This window comes from Drosophila kikkawai, chromosome 3R (genome assembly GCF_030179895.1).
Source record: "Drosophila kikkawai strain 14028-0561.14 chromosome 3R, DkikHiC1v2, whole genome shotgun sequence".
Lineage (NCBI taxonomy): Eukaryota > Metazoa > Arthropoda > Insecta > Diptera > Drosophilidae > Drosophila > Drosophila kikkawai.
Window position 1 is genome coordinate 35,717,141 of NC_091731.1, and position 13,664 is coordinate 35,730,804.

Below are 13,664 nucleotides of genomic sequence, written 5' to 3' on the forward strand. Positions count from 1 at the left end.
AACTAAAATATTTATGATTACATTTTATTCTAGATTAAATTCCTAAGACCAAATAAAGATTTATTAATTTGCTGCAAATTAATTTTATGATTTTTTTTTTAACTTTAAAATTTTCTTTTAAAAATAAATATTTAAAGCCTTTAAAAATGAGAAATTGGAGGTCTTTTTGTGGAATCTGAAGGCCAAAAGCAAATGATAAACATCTTGAATCGCTCTTATTAAAATAAATAATAATAATAAATATATAATATATAAATTAAAATAAAACAAGAATGAAAACTATCTCCGGGAAGCCGAATTTTGTCTACCCTTACAGTTAGCCATAGGATCATGGCATGGAACCAAAAATCGATCAAAAATACATTAATTTCAATTCGGAAAGCTTTTCTGTGTTATTTTTTTCTAGCTAAACAAATCTGCTTATTGAATTCTCAATTTTAAGAAATCAAAATTTTTTTTTTCTTCGGACATGGCTAGAAAGACTCTCTTAATCTGTCATAAATAGGACTTCCAGTCAGGTCTGCCGGCTACTTTTACAACAACAGCAACGAACACAACAAGCAACATTTTAATTTTAAAATACTTTATTTTATTCTATGTTAATGAACCTAAATAAAAACAATAAAATACATTATTTTATATTATTTTGTTTTATTTTATTTTTCCTATTCCTATAAGAACAATGAAATGAGCATCACTGGTAGTAAGTGAGATGGCATTTTAATGCAAAATAGCTAGATGAGCATCACTGGCAGTTAGTGAAATGCCATTTTCTCCCAATAATGCAAAATAGCTAGATGCGCATCACTGCCGTTAAGCCTGATTTTATAGCCTCCCAATATGACCAAATAGCTAGATGAGCATCACTGCCATATAGCCCGATTTTATTGCCCCCCAATATTGCAAAATATAGCCAAATGAGCATCACTGATGCACATGAGCATCACTGATGCAAGTGAGCAAAATTTCTAAAATTTGGCCGCTTTCCAAACTGGGGTAACAGGCGAACAGAAACCAGCAGCAAGCAACTGAAAACTGGTATAAACTGTTATAAAAACTTTTAGGCAAAAATTATAATTGGTATAAACTGTTATATTTCATTGTATGCATTTATACCTATTTGTTGCCGACAACAACAGCTTTATGGCAACAACAACCTTTTTACAACAACATCCCTACAGCAGCCCATCCAAATTTCTGAACATTTCCATGCAAATTGCCCGTTTCCCAAATTGGGGTAACAGGCGAACAGAAATCAGCAGCAAGCAGCTGAAAACTGGTATAAACTGTTATAAAAAGTCCAAGTTTCGAACCATGGATCTTGGAGTAAGCGAAGACTCAAACCAGATGTGACCATATTGTAAATTTTTTGGCTAAAATGTTGCTTTAATGCACCTGGGCACACTGCAACTGACTTTGCATCAGTGATGCTCATCTGCATCAGTGATGCTCATCTAGCTATATTGCAATAGTGGGAGGCTATAAAATCGGGCTTAATGGCAGTGATGCTCATCTGGCTATTTTGTAATATTGGGAGGCAATATATCAGGCTTAATAGCAGCGATGCTCATCTAGCTATATTTCTTTATTGGGAAAAAATAGATAGATGAGCATCACTGATGCAAAGTCTTATTTTATAGCCTCCCAATATTGCAATATAGCCAGATGAGCATCACTGCCATTAAGCCCGATTTTATAGCCTCCCACTATTGCAATATAGCTAGATGAGCATCACTGATGCAGATGAGCATCACTGATGCAAAGTCAGTTTCAGTGTGCCCAGGTGCATTAAAGCAACATTTTAGCCAAAAAATTTACAATATGGTCACATCTGGTTTGAGTCTTCGCTTACTCCAAGATCCATGGTTCGAAACTTTGACTTTTTATAACAGTTTATACCAGTTTTCAGCTGCTTGCTGCTGATTTCTGTTCGCCTGTTACCCCAATTTGGGAAACGGGCAATTTGCATGGAAATGTTCAGAAATTTGGATGGGCTGCTGTAGGGATGTTGTTGTAAAAAGGTTGTTGTTGCCATAAAGCTGTTGTTGTCGGCAACAAATAGGTATAAATGCATACAATGAAATATAACAGTTTATACCAATTATTATTTTTGCCCAAAAGTTTTTATAACAGTTTATACCAGTTTTCAGTTGCTTGCTGCTGATTTCTGTTCGCCTGTTACCCCAGTTTGGAAAGCGGCCAATTTGAATGAAAAGTTTTGCTCACTTGCATCAGTGATGCTCATCTGCATCAGTGATGCTCATTTGCATCAGTGATGCTCATTTGCATCAGTGATGCTCATTTGCATCAGTGATGCTCATCTGCATCATTGATGCTCATCTGCATCATTGATGCTCATCTGCATCAGTGATGCTCATCTGCATCATCAAAACAGCAAAGTTATAATTTTTTTTCCAAAAATATATCGAACATTTGTATGGCAGCTATATGATATAATCGTCCGATCCGGCCCGTTCCGACATATATAGCAGTGAGAATATATAGAAGACTATATGCAAAGTTTCATTCAGATAGCTTTAAAACTGAGGGACTAGTTTGCGTAGAAACGGACAGACGGACAGACGGACGGACAGACGGACATGGCTAGATCGACTCGGCTGTTGATGCTGATCAAGAATATATATACCTTATAGGGTCGGAAACGTCTCCTTCACTGCGTTGCAAACTTCTGACTGAAATACCCTGCAAGGGTATAATTATATGCAAAATTATACACAAATTGGATAAAATTAGACAACTAAATTAAATAAATTTTTTGTATAATTTTTAAAGGGGTTTCTTGCATTATTAAAATTGTTAATATTAAAAAAAAAAGTTTTAAATTTAATTTCTAAATTTAAAAAATGTAATTGGGAAAAATTAGACAGAAAATGTTACTCCATTTTGTTTTAATCATTTTTTAAAAGGGTTTGAGATTTCTTTTTTTGTTTAAAGTAAACTTATAATTTCTAACAAGTTAAATTCCGTTAAAATATTTCGTTGTGTTTTTAACGTAAATTAAAACCCCTAAATAAATATTCAAAATAGAATTCGTTATAAACTAAACCGTCTGGCAGCACTACGTCACCACTAAACTTGGTATATTGGAAGGGTGACTTGGCAGTCACACTAGAGATACGGAAGCTTACCGGGTTTATTTAGCTTTAATTGAAATATACTCTTAAATTGCTGCTATGGCCACCTACGAGGAAGTCAAGGATGTGCCCAACCATCCGAAAAAGTACCTGTTCGACGTCCGCAACGAAACAGAGCTGAAGGAAACCGGTGTCCTGCCTGCCAGCATAAACATACCATGTGAGTGGGGAGCTCCAAAGTCCAGGGATTAGCCGGCTTAATGGTCGCCCACACCCTTCTCCTCTTTCCAGTGCCCGAATTGGAGAAGGCTCTGAACTTGCCGAATGAGGAATTCACCAAGGCCTATGGACGCGAGAAGCCTTCACCGGATGCGGTGCTGATCTTCTCCTGCAAGGCAGGAGGGCGTGCTGCCAGGGCTGCTAATTTGGCTGGCACTTTGGGTTATACAAAGTAAGGGTTAACTTTTATAAATTTAATTAAAAAATGTTTTTTAATTTAATTTTGTAACAGTTTTTGTAATTCTTATTTTGTAAAAATTTTTCTAATTCAGATTTTGTAAAAATTTCTTTCAGTGCCAAGGCCTATGCCGGTTCCTGGACGGAGTGGGAGGCGAAGCAAGCCGGGAACTAATAATTATTCCTTAATAAATTGTATACAATTTATTACCCTAAAAAAGAAATGTTTTAAACTACACCCTTATCTCCTGGATTTCCCCCCAACTGCGTCCCATTTTCAGCTTCACCTTGAGCGGCACGCTAAGCTTCACGCAGTTCTCCATGGTTAGGCTTAGCACCTTGGCTATCTTTTTGGCCTTGTCGGCGGGCACCTCGAAGATCAGTTCGTCGTGCTGGTGGAGCACAAGGTTGACTGCATTCTCGGCTACACCCAGCTTCTCCCGATAGCGAGAGATGTTCTTCTCCATTTTGAGAATGGCGCTTTTGGCAATATCCGCGGCGGAGCCCTGGATGGTGGAGTTGATGGCCTGGCGCTCGGACTGATCTGAGGAAAAGGGAAATTATAGCCAAATCATTAAGGATGAACCTTCATTCCCATGTCCTACTTACTCTTTAGTTGAGCTTCGCCACTGTTAATGTGATCCAAGTAGCGTCTGCGTCCCGTGATGGTCTCCACATAGCCATTATTGCGGGCGAACTTTACCACCTTCTGGGTGTAGGTTCTAATGCCCGGATAGGCTTGATGGAATTGCTCCGACACCAATTGCGCCTCCTGCTCCGTGCACTTCAGCGACTCGGCCAGGCTGCGCATGCCCATGCCGTAGACAATGCCATAGCAGATCTGCTTGGTGCCATTCCTCATGTGCTCCGACACCTCGGACTCCTCCAAGCGATTCCAGTGAGCCGCAATGGCTGTAAACAGATCCTGCGGCGAGTTCATCACCTCTACCAGAGCCTTGTCCTGCGACAAGTGGGCCAGGATGCGCATCTCCAGCTGACAAAAGTCTGCTGAGAGTAGACACATCTTTTCATCTAAAGGAGCAAAGGCCGAACGGCAGGATATGTTTATGCCATCCGCTCCTAGTTTTATCACAAAGTCCTTGGCCACATTCTGCAGATTTGGCTCCGTCATGGAGATGCGACCCGTGGCCGTGTAGGTGATGCTTTGACCATGGATTCTGTTGGACTCGCAGCACTTGAGCAAAGGCTGCATGCTCTTGGCCAGCAGCGTGCTCAGCTTACGGTGTGCCAGTATGAGCAGGGAAATGGGCGAGTCTATCTTCTCTAGAACCTGCCGGGAGGTACTCACCCTTCCCGATGGCTTGCGATGGAGTCCTAGTACCTTGGCCACGGCCTGCGTGGAGCCGAGATTAAACCGCGAGCCATGCTGCTCGTAGATCTTGGTCTCTAGCTTCTTCATCACGGCCACCATGTGCTGGAAGAGACGCTGAAGTCGCTGCTCCTTGGCCGGAAAGCCCACCACCTCCATGTGGCAGAGGGACAGCTGAATGGGCATTTCTATCTCTAAGAATATTACTTTATATCTCTGAAATCAGAACATTTTCAGACTCAAACTTACCCCGGAAAAACTTGAGCAGCTGTCCATCGCCAATCCTCTCCAGATTCTCCAGCTGTCCTTTGAGTATGTGCACCGTAACACAGGCCTCGATGGAGGCTCTAATCTTGGGCAATATGGCACTAGAGCTGTCGAGACCATAGCTGGTGTAACCACGACCACTGCCGCAGAGATCAGCCAGAGAAGAGCACTCCGGAGCAAATTGCTGGCACTGGAGGAGTAATTTATATAAAAACAAATTCCTTAAAGATTTTAGCTATAACTTTTACCATATTCTGAAAGCTGAGCGTCTTGTCCGGCTGCAGCAGCCAGTTGCCCACCTTGGGATCCTCCAGCTTCACAACAATCTTGCCCAGCTTAGGCATGGCTTTTAAGAGCTTCTTCAGCTGCTCTTTGCCGTCGTGCATGATGAGGGTTAACTCCGGGCGTGCCAACAGTTTGCACAACTCCTGCTCCTTCAGACTTGTGGGCACCACTCCCTGTCCCTGCTTCTGCTCCTCCTCCTGCATATTCAAATAGTAAACCACATTGTCTGCCAGACAGAAAGACAAACCAGCTATGAAGCAGCTGTCGTCCACCTGGAACAGCACCTGCTGTCCAGCAGCAGCCTCTCGCTGCTCAGCTGCCGCCACCTGGTTAATCAGCAGATTGGCTCCAATCAGTGGCTTCTGTCTGCCTGCCTGTGCCTGCAGAGCCACACTGAAGCCGCAACGCGTGGCCTCCAAGAGCTCCATGAGTGCCATTTGGAACAATTGTCGGTTGCCACAGATGTCAATAATGTCGATGCTACTAAAACTAGAGGCATTGTCATCCGCCTTGGAGCAACTGAGGATGTGGGAGGCATTCAGCTGCAGGGGATTCTTGATCAGTGAGTTCTCCAGCGACATGTCCGAGAGCTCCATGGAGGAGGCTGCATTCGAGGAGTTTGTGGTTTCTGTGGGCAACACCTCCGGTTCCTTGGCTTGCGTCCTGGGACTCTGCATCCTTTGCGAACGCAGCTGGAATGAGCGCATCAGCCTGGAGGCATGTGGCGTCAGGGCAGTGGCCACCAACTCCGGCTCTTTGGGCTGAGAGCTGGGTATCTCATCTGTCTCTGAAGAAGCATGTGCTGGCATCTTGCTATCGGCAGCTGTGAGGGCAGCCGTAACTCCCGAGCTCAGCATAAAGGAATCGTCGGCCATAAACAGATCCTCCTCAGCCGTGGAAGGCTTTCTTGAGGCAGTGCGGCTTTGGGTCTGAGTCTGGGTGGGCGTATGATTTCGCGGACTCCGGCGGGGTAGGGTAGTAGCTGGAGTTACACTCTGCCTGCGTGTGGGGGTCACTGAGGGCTCTTTGGTGAAGGGTTCCTTGAAGGGCTTGGCTGCCAAGTTCTCCTTGTTGCTCCTAGGTACTTCTTTTTCTGTGTGATCTTTATTTGGCTTTGGAGTAGTGGTTGCCTCCTTTACTAAGCTTGGACCTTGCTCGATGGGAGGCGTGGCAGCCCGCTCTGCCCGCTTCTGATTGATTTTCATCAGGGCAATCCTGCGGCGTTCAGCTATCTCCTTTTTCAGAAGCTCCTTGCGGGCTTGGACACTAGTGGTGGGCTGTTCCTCCTCTACTGTGGGTGACCTAGAGATGCTAGTCATGGCTTTGGTTTCTTTATTAATCTCTGAACTTGGTTTTTGAACTGATCTTGAAATGTTTTCTTTGGGAAACTCTGTTGATGGGGTTTTCTTTGGTGTATTATTAGGGGAGGAAACTGTAGGTTTTTCTTTAATTTTTGGAGTATTTTCTGAGCTTGAATCCTTTTTCCCCAAACTCCCATTTTCATCTTTTAAGGGCGTCTTTGTTGGCCTTTCAGATTCTTGGATATTTCCAGTAAAAGGGCATGATTTCGGCTTGTTCTCGGCTAACTTTTGCTGCTTATCCTTGTTAAGACTTCGATTCAAACCTTGAGAACGTCGCTGTATTCTCTCACTGCTCTTCTTTTTTTCTTCCACTCGTAAATCCAGCTTAGCTATTTTGGGTTGCGAAGCCTCTTCAGCCTTATTATTCCTTTCTAGGCTTCTCAGCCTTCGCTTTGTTGAAGGAACCTCTACCTGAGGGTGCTGCTCCTCTAAAGACATGTGCATTTCCACCTCCATTCCGCTGTCCAGGGACTTTGAACCCTCCCCAACCTCTGGCTGCTCCTGACTCCACTTGATGCTGCCCACTCCAATCTCATACTGTACAAACTGGCGAGCTTCGTTGATGAGCAGCTTGGCAGCTTCCGCCACTGTCATGCCTGCTTTGCCGGTAATGAAAAAGTTTCTTACCTTGTTGCGCAGGGCTGCCTCCTGGGCGTTCTCATGGTCATGCTGCTTGGCCGAATCAAAGCTGAGAGAGTTAAAGAGCACCTTTTCCAGCTCCAAGGCATCCGCACCCGCCAGCTCCACCAAGCTGGTGAAACCCGCATCAAAGAGGGCACGCGCCCGCTTCTGCGACAAGTCGGGCAGCCTCATCAGATCAATCAGATCCCGGTGAATGCCAAAGAACAGACGATCCTTGAACTGGGAGACTATCAAGGCAAGGGTAGACCACTGCAGGGAGTGGCAAAAGGCGGTCACAATGCCCGCAAAGGTGGAGGACATCTGCTGGAGACTCTGCAGCATGCCGCGGTGGCACTTAAACTTGTGAACCACCACATTGATGGGAGTCTCGTTGACCAGCTCCTGCAGGGCCAGAGCTGTGTAGAAACTAAACAAAAGAAGAAATGTATTCTAGGCGGGACTAGCTAGATGAGATCCAATCCCATCAACTCACCGCTTGTGCACCTGCATTTGCTTGTAGTCCAGCTTCGTTTGCCCCCTCATAGCCTTGACTAGAAAGGCCTCCTTGACCCCTACCAGTTCTCCCACCTTTTTCATGGCCGGGTTCAGTTTCTCCCACATGTCCAGGTACAGCAGCCAGTCGAGATCCTGCAGCTGATAGCACACCGAGTAGGGCGTCACCAGGTAGACAGCATGAAGTTCGGACTCTAGGACAAAGCAGCGGCGGGATTTCTGCAACTCGGCAAAGAGTATGAGGCCATCGGTGGGTGGCATGGAGGAGGCCAAGCAAGCGGCTCCCAGGCGAGTGGCCACATAAGAGGAAGTGTCCGCCTCCTCATCTGTTTGGAGACGAATGAATTCGTACTCCACGAGGAAGTCCAGGGCATCACTGATGTAGTTCCCTTCAGAGTCCTCTTCTTTGGCAGATGCAGCTCCTAAGGCTTTCTGGGCACTCAGCAAAGTGCAATTGACAAAGGAATCTATGTCCTGTCTGCTGCTGGCCACCCCCGAGGATATGACCTCCAGGAGAGCGCGTTTCAAGTGAGTCTGCAAATGAAAGTTCTTTAAGAGATTTGCTTGATAAAGTTTACTCCAACCTACACTTCCATCCATCTCGAGGCAGGATGTTATGGGCTGCAGCTGGGCCGTGACCAGCTCCCGGCCTATCCGGGCATTGCTTTCCGTGCAGATGAGTATGGACTCCCCCAGCGTATCCTTTCCAGTGCGACCAGCTCGTCCTATCATCTGGCGGTAGGTGAGGGAGCTCATCTGCTTGCCACCGAACAAGGGCGAGCGGATAAGCACCCGGCGAGCAGGCAGGTTGACGCCCGAGCTTAGGGTACTGGTGGCCACCAGTACCTTCAGAGCTCCCGTCTTGAAGGAGGCCTCCACAATGTCTCGCTCTTCGGTGGTCAAGCCAGCGTGGTGAAAGGCGCAGGCATAGGTAACAGCCTTGGACATGACGGCGTCAATACCTGTTGGAATATCCCTGAGCTGCTTCTTCACCTCCTCGATGGCCTCCGGATTGAGGTTAGCCCTCAAACTTTTGCCCAGATCCGAGCCGGACTTGATGAGGCCATGCATGGCAGTGGCCAGTTGGACGGCCAGGTTCTCGCACCAATCCTTGGAGGGACAAAACACAATGACGGAGCAGCCCTCCAGCAGCGTCTCGATGCACAGCTGGGCCACATGGTCCGAGTCGTTGCCCAAAGCCTTTCTCAGCTCCGCCTGCTGGGAGACATCGCGCAGAAACTTGAGCTGATTATCGAAGATCCTAGTGCCCACCTTGATCATCTCCTGCAGGGCCACGGGACGATAGTCCGTGATGTACAACTCGGCATCGAGCCAGCGCTGAAGCAGCTCCACATTGGCCAGAGTGGCGGACATGGTGATCACTTGAATCTGCAGGGCATTACGGCGTGACATGTACAGGATCTTGGCCAGCAGCAGCTCAAGAATATAGCCGCGTCCCTTGTCCGAGATTAGATGCACTTCGTCCACCACCACCATGCCAATAGTGTCCAGTTTGCCCTGCTCCAGGAGCTTGTTAATAATGGAATTTGCTTTTTCGATGGTGCAAATGGCCACGTTGATGCTCTCAAAGCCGCCGGGTGGCGTATAGCCTCCGAAGAAGCCCTCCACGCGATAGCCAGCCGTTGTGAGCAGGTCCTGCAGGTAGAACATCTTCTCGCGCACCACGGATATAAAGGGTAGGATGAGCAGCACCTTCTTGCCTCGCTCTAGAACGGTTTTTAGGAGGAGGATCTCGCTGACGAGTGTCTTGCCCGCCGATGTGGGTGCGGAATAGACCAGGTTGCAGTGTTCGAAGAGCACGCGGGGCTTGCTGAGGCACTCCACCTGCCAGTCAAACATACGCAGGACGCCCTTCTTTTTGTATTCATTCTGGATGCTGTGCGGCAGGTTCCAGGAAGCGATGGATTTCAGGGACTCCAAATCTGCAGGGGGGTTGCTTCTTTCGGGCGGAGCTTCACGGATGCTGGAGGAATTCGTATGAGCTTCGCGGATGCTGGAAGAGTTTGGTTGAGCTTCGCGGATGCTGGAGGAATTGGGCGATACTCTTAGCTGGTTGGGCGACATGCTGCTGAGGTTCTGGGTGATGCGGGAGATCTCATGGTGGTCGCCCTGCTTGGCCAGGATGCAACGACTGCGTAATAGGTCCTCCTTCAGCTGCTGGGATGCCCGCACATCCTGCACTGGACACAGGAAGCTGCTCTCATCCATATTGGCCAGATCCCGGTCATCTTCCTTGGGGCTGTCCTCCGCCTCGAACACATCCTCAGAGCAGACTTGCTTGTCCAAGTCCCCAGAGTCGCGATGGGAGACTTCCTCCAGAAGGGCTGCCTCGATCTGGGACACATTGACCACCGAAGGCTCCGCTGCCTTTTTGGCTTGTTCCACCTCGTAGGAGAACTCGTCCCGGAAAAAGTCCGAGTAGTTTTCGCTCTCCTGCTTGGAGGAAACCTTGGATGTCTTGGCTGCACTCAACCTAGCATTGGAATTGTCTGGACGAAAATTCTCCTTGCCGGCTGCCGCCTGCATGCCCTTCTCCAGCTCCATGAACGTGCTGTCGCCAAAATCGAACGACTGCGAAAACGCCATGGTACTGGAGTCTTAAAATGTTGATTAAAAACATATAAATTTATAAAAAAACATGAAATAAATGTTGTTAAAACGAAAAAAAAAAATAAACAAAACAAAAACTAGCGGGGTCCTAAAGAGCGGTCCTGCCAACTTGTTCTTGCACCGCTGTCCACTTTTGGGACAAAATCGCATTAGGCAATTGCCGAATCTAATCTAGTTTCTACCATTAATAAATAAGAAGAAAAGTTAAACAAATACAATAAATTAAAATTAAATAGATAAATTTCACGAATTTAGCTTTGTTTGCTTTATTTTTTCATAACAAGTTCAAAATGTTTTTGGGACAACTGTTGGCATGGCTTGGCATTCTTCGGCCGCCCGCCACCTGGTCACACTGCGTCCCAGGTCAGCTGCGAAACTCGCGAAATTTTGTTTACTCCTTGGAAATTATACAAATTTCCCATTTGTGGCAACATGAACGAGTTTAAGGTACCCGCTCCGCTGCCCAAGCCCAAAGTAATCGTCACAGAGAAGCCACGCCCCGAGGCACCCACCGAACCGCCACCCCCGCCGCCCAAAGTTCCGAAAATTCCAAAATCCTCGCCAGCGGCTGCCTGTCCCTACAAGGTGCCCCGCTGGTCTGCTCCCCCGGCCGCCGACCAGATCTACAGCTTCGAGGTGCTCAAGTCGGGCCAAATCATCGATCAGGTGTGCCAGCTACAGCAACAGGCGGTCTGGACCTTTGGCCGCCTGCCCGAAAACGATGTGGCTGCCGCCCATCCCACGATCTCACGCTTCCATGCCGTGCTGCAGTACAAGCCCAAGGCCCCGACCAAGGAGGAGGAGCAGGAAGAGGAGGAGGAGGAGGACGGAGACCAGGAGGATACGCCGAAGAACGAACAGCCGGAGGGCTGGTACGTCTACGATCTTGGCAGCACCCACGGCACCTTCTTGAACAAGCAGCGCCTGCCGCCAAAGGTCTTCATCCGCATGCGGGTAGGTCACATGCTCAAGCTGGGCGGCAGTACTCGCGTCTACATCCTGCAGGGTCCCGGCGAAGACGAAGAGCCCGAGTCGGAGCTCTCGGTGACGGAGCTGCGGCAAAAACGGGACAAGGAGCTCGCCGATGCTGCGCTGGAGCGGGAACTAAAAATTCTGGCAGCCGAGGAGCGCGAGCGCAACGAGGGCGTTAGCTGGGGCATGGGCGACGACGCCGACGAGGAGACGGATCTCACACACAATCCCTATGCCAGCACCAACAACGAGGATACCTTCTTCGACGACCCCAAGAAGACCCTGCGTGGCTTTTTCGAGCGCGAGGGTCTCAGTTTAGAGTACAAGTGCGATGAGCTGTCCTCCGGATCCTTTGTCTGTCGCGTGGAGCTGCCGCTGGACGACTCGAATGGCAGGCCAATTGTCGTCGAGGTGAATCACAAGGGTCGCAAGAAGGACTGCGTGGTGCAGTGTGCCCTGGAGGCTTGCCGTACGCTGGACAGGCACGGTGTGCTGCGTCAGGCCAACCAGGAGGCCCAAAAAAGAAAGATTGTCAAGGCAGGCGACTCGGACGACGAGGATGACTTCTGGGATCGCACGGGAGACGTGGAGCGTAAAAAGCAGCGCCTGGCGAATAGCGGGGCCAGTGTCACCTTGACTTATGAGGATCTGGTAGGTTTTGTTGAGCCTTTCCTGAAATTTTAGCTAACTTTCGTCTTCCTTAGCTCAAGCAGGAAAGCGATCTGAATGCCCTCATGGACAAGGTGGAGCTGGAAATAGGTTCCTACCAGCAGAAGGAAAGAAAGCTAAAGGAAATGACCGAAAAACAAAAGTCTGTGGGCGATGATCTAGACAACTTTATGGACATGCTCAATGAGGACGTCGAGCAACTGGACAAGACAGAGATCAAGAAGCTGAGGGTGAGCAGCAGGGACTGAAAAGTAATAAAAGACCAACACTAACCTCCATTATCCTTATAGCTAGAGCAACAGCGTCTCAAAAGCGAGCAGCAAAAGGTGCAGCGATTGCTGAAGATAGCCAAGCCCACAGCCTTACCCTTCGCTTCGGGCAGGGCCACAGCCATGGATGAGTCCCCAGGCCAGGAAGGCAGTGCGGCCGTCAAGCGGCAGCTGCCCATGATAGGCAAGCGGAATCAGTTTAGCAAATTTAAGGTGGTCAAGGCGCCAACAAGCACACAGACCAAGACGCAAGCCAAAGCATTTGCCTCGGACGAAGAGGAGGACGAGGAAGAAGAGGCCAAGGAAACAGAAGAGAAGCAAGTTGGAGTAACTAAAGAAGAGAAGAATGCGAGGGCAACGGAAGCTGTGGCAGAACCTTCCCCTTTGCAGCACAAGAACTTGCCGGAAAGCGAACCCCCTGCCGAAGCGGAAGCAAGCAAACCAGCAAACGCTGAACCGGAAGTCCTAAAACCAGTCGACGTGATGTCAACAACAAAAGTTTCAGCGGAAACTTCAACAGTTGGCAGCGACAGCGACAGCAACAGCCACGACCACACTGTTGCTTCAGCAGCAGAGCCCGTGGAAAAGACAGGCCACCCCGCAGACTCTACGCCGGAACCGGAAGCCGAGGATCTCTTGCAAAAGAAGCGACGTCAACGCCAACGACAGCGCAACAAACAGCGCCAGGATGTGGACATGGACCTGGACGAGCTGGCCGAGCACGAGGACAGCGAGAAGTACGCCAAGTGGGTGCCGCCCACCAACCAGAGTGGCGATGGCATAACCCACTTGAACGAGAAGTTTGGCTACTAACTGGGAAGCCCAATTTTAGGACTTCCTTTTAAACTAGTCTAGACCATTAATTTATGTACTCTCTAAGACCCTCTCAATGTGACTTTTTAAATGTTTAACCATGGTGTTTTCTTCCACCCGGGGGGGGCACTCGACTTCTCCGTATTGGCTGAGCTTTTCACCACCTTTGCTGGCAACTTCCCCTGCGCTGACAACCACCCCCCAAAGCGTGAGTCGAGTGTCGGCGTCGGCGTTGCTTCCAGGCAACAATTCATCTGCTGACTCGGTTAAAATTCCTGCGCACATACACAAAATGAACGCCCACTCGGCTCCAAGCGATTCCCGACGAAAACCGTCGTCTTCTTCATCGGTTTGCCGATGGGGACTCCAGTACTTGAACTTC

The 13,664-nt window shown here is 48.3% G+C and overlaps 3 protein-coding genes across 4 annotated transcripts; 2 read left to right on the forward strand and 1 right to left on the reverse strand.

The window, feature by feature from the left end:
- The first annotated feature begins 3,109 nt into the window (after positions 1–3,109).
- Positions 3,110–3,775, forward strand: LOC108085703 (rhodanese domain-containing protein CG4456). The gene is made up of 3 exons (XM_017182417.3): positions 3,110–3,315; positions 3,387–3,546; positions 3,669–3,775. Exons 1-3 carry the CDS (start codon positions 3,195–3,197, stop codon positions 3,724–3,726), a joined length of 339 nt encoding a protein of 112 aa, XP_017037906.1. The 5' UTR covers positions 3,110–3,194; the 3' UTR covers positions 3,727–3,775.
- A 9-nt stretch (positions 3,776–3,784) lies between these two features.
- Positions 3,785–10,778, reverse strand: PolQ (DNA polymerase theta). Of its 2 annotated transcripts, none has more exons than XM_017182414.3 (6): positions 8,517–10,778; positions 7,909–8,462; positions 5,397–7,842; positions 5,131–5,338; positions 4,161–5,069; positions 3,785–4,095 (listed from the first exon to the last, which is right to left on the reverse strand). In XM_017182414.3, the coding sequence occupies exons 1-6, from the start codon at positions 10,533–10,535 to the stop codon at positions 3,785–3,787; spliced, it is 6,447 nt and encodes a 2,148-aa protein (XP_017037903.1). In that variant the 5' UTR covers positions 10,536–10,778. The 2 variants fall into 2 exon arrangements, with proteins under 2 accessions (XP_017037903.1, XP_017037902.1); XM_017182413.3 differs by having other exon boundaries at positions 4,161–5,075; positions 8,517–10,776.
- A 112-nt stretch (positions 10,779–10,890) lies between these two features.
- On the forward strand, positions 10,891–13,367 carry LOC108085735 (kanadaptin). The gene is made up of 3 exons (XM_017182463.3): positions 10,891–12,182; positions 12,236–12,430; positions 12,491–13,367. Exons 1-3 carry the CDS (start codon positions 10,992–10,994, stop codon positions 13,280–13,282), a joined length of 2,178 nt encoding a protein of 725 aa, XP_017037952.1. The 5' UTR covers positions 10,891–10,991; the 3' UTR covers positions 13,283–13,367.
- The last annotated feature ends 297 nt before the right edge of the window (positions 13,368–13,664 follow it).

Excerpts from the sequence above, each read along its gene's own strand:
- LOC108085703 (XM_017182417.3), top strand. The coding sequence starts at position 3,195 with ATGGCCACCTACGAGGAAGTCAAGGATGTGCCCAACCATCCGAAAAAG. Across the intron at positions 3,316-3,386 it reads TGCCAGCATAAACATACCAT|TGCCCGAATTGGAGAAGGCT; the intron begins GTGAGTGGGGAG and ends TCCTCTTTCCAG. Across the intron at positions 3,547-3,668 it reads GGCACTTTGGGTTATACAAA|TGCCAAGGCCTATGCCGGTT; the intron begins GTAAGGGTTAAC and ends AATTTCTTTCAG.
- PolQ (XM_017182413.3), bottom strand. The coding sequence starts at position 10,535 with ATGGCGTTTTCGCAGTCGTTCGATTTTGGCGACAGCACGTTCATGGAG. Across the intron at positions 8,463-8,516 it reads GCCTCGAGATGGATGGAAGT|ACTCACTTGAAACGCGCTCT; the intron begins GTAGGTTGGAGT and ends TTTCATTTGCAG. Across the intron at positions 4,096-4,160 it reads TGGCGAAGCTCAACTAAAGA|ATCAGTCCGAGCGCCAGGCC; the intron begins GTAAGTAGGACA and ends CCTTTTCCTCAG.
- LOC108085735 (XM_017182463.3), top strand. The coding sequence starts at position 10,992 with ATGAACGAGTTTAAGGTACCCGCTCCGCTGCCCAAGCCCAAAGTAATC. Across the intron at positions 12,183-12,235 it reads CCTTGACTTATGAGGATCTG|CTCAAGCAGGAAAGCGATCT; the intron begins GTAGGTTTTGTT and ends CGTCTTCCTTAG. Across the intron at positions 12,431-12,490 it reads CAGAGATCAAGAAGCTGAGG|CTAGAGCAACAGCGTCTCAA; the intron begins GTGAGCAGCAGG and ends TTATCCTTATAG.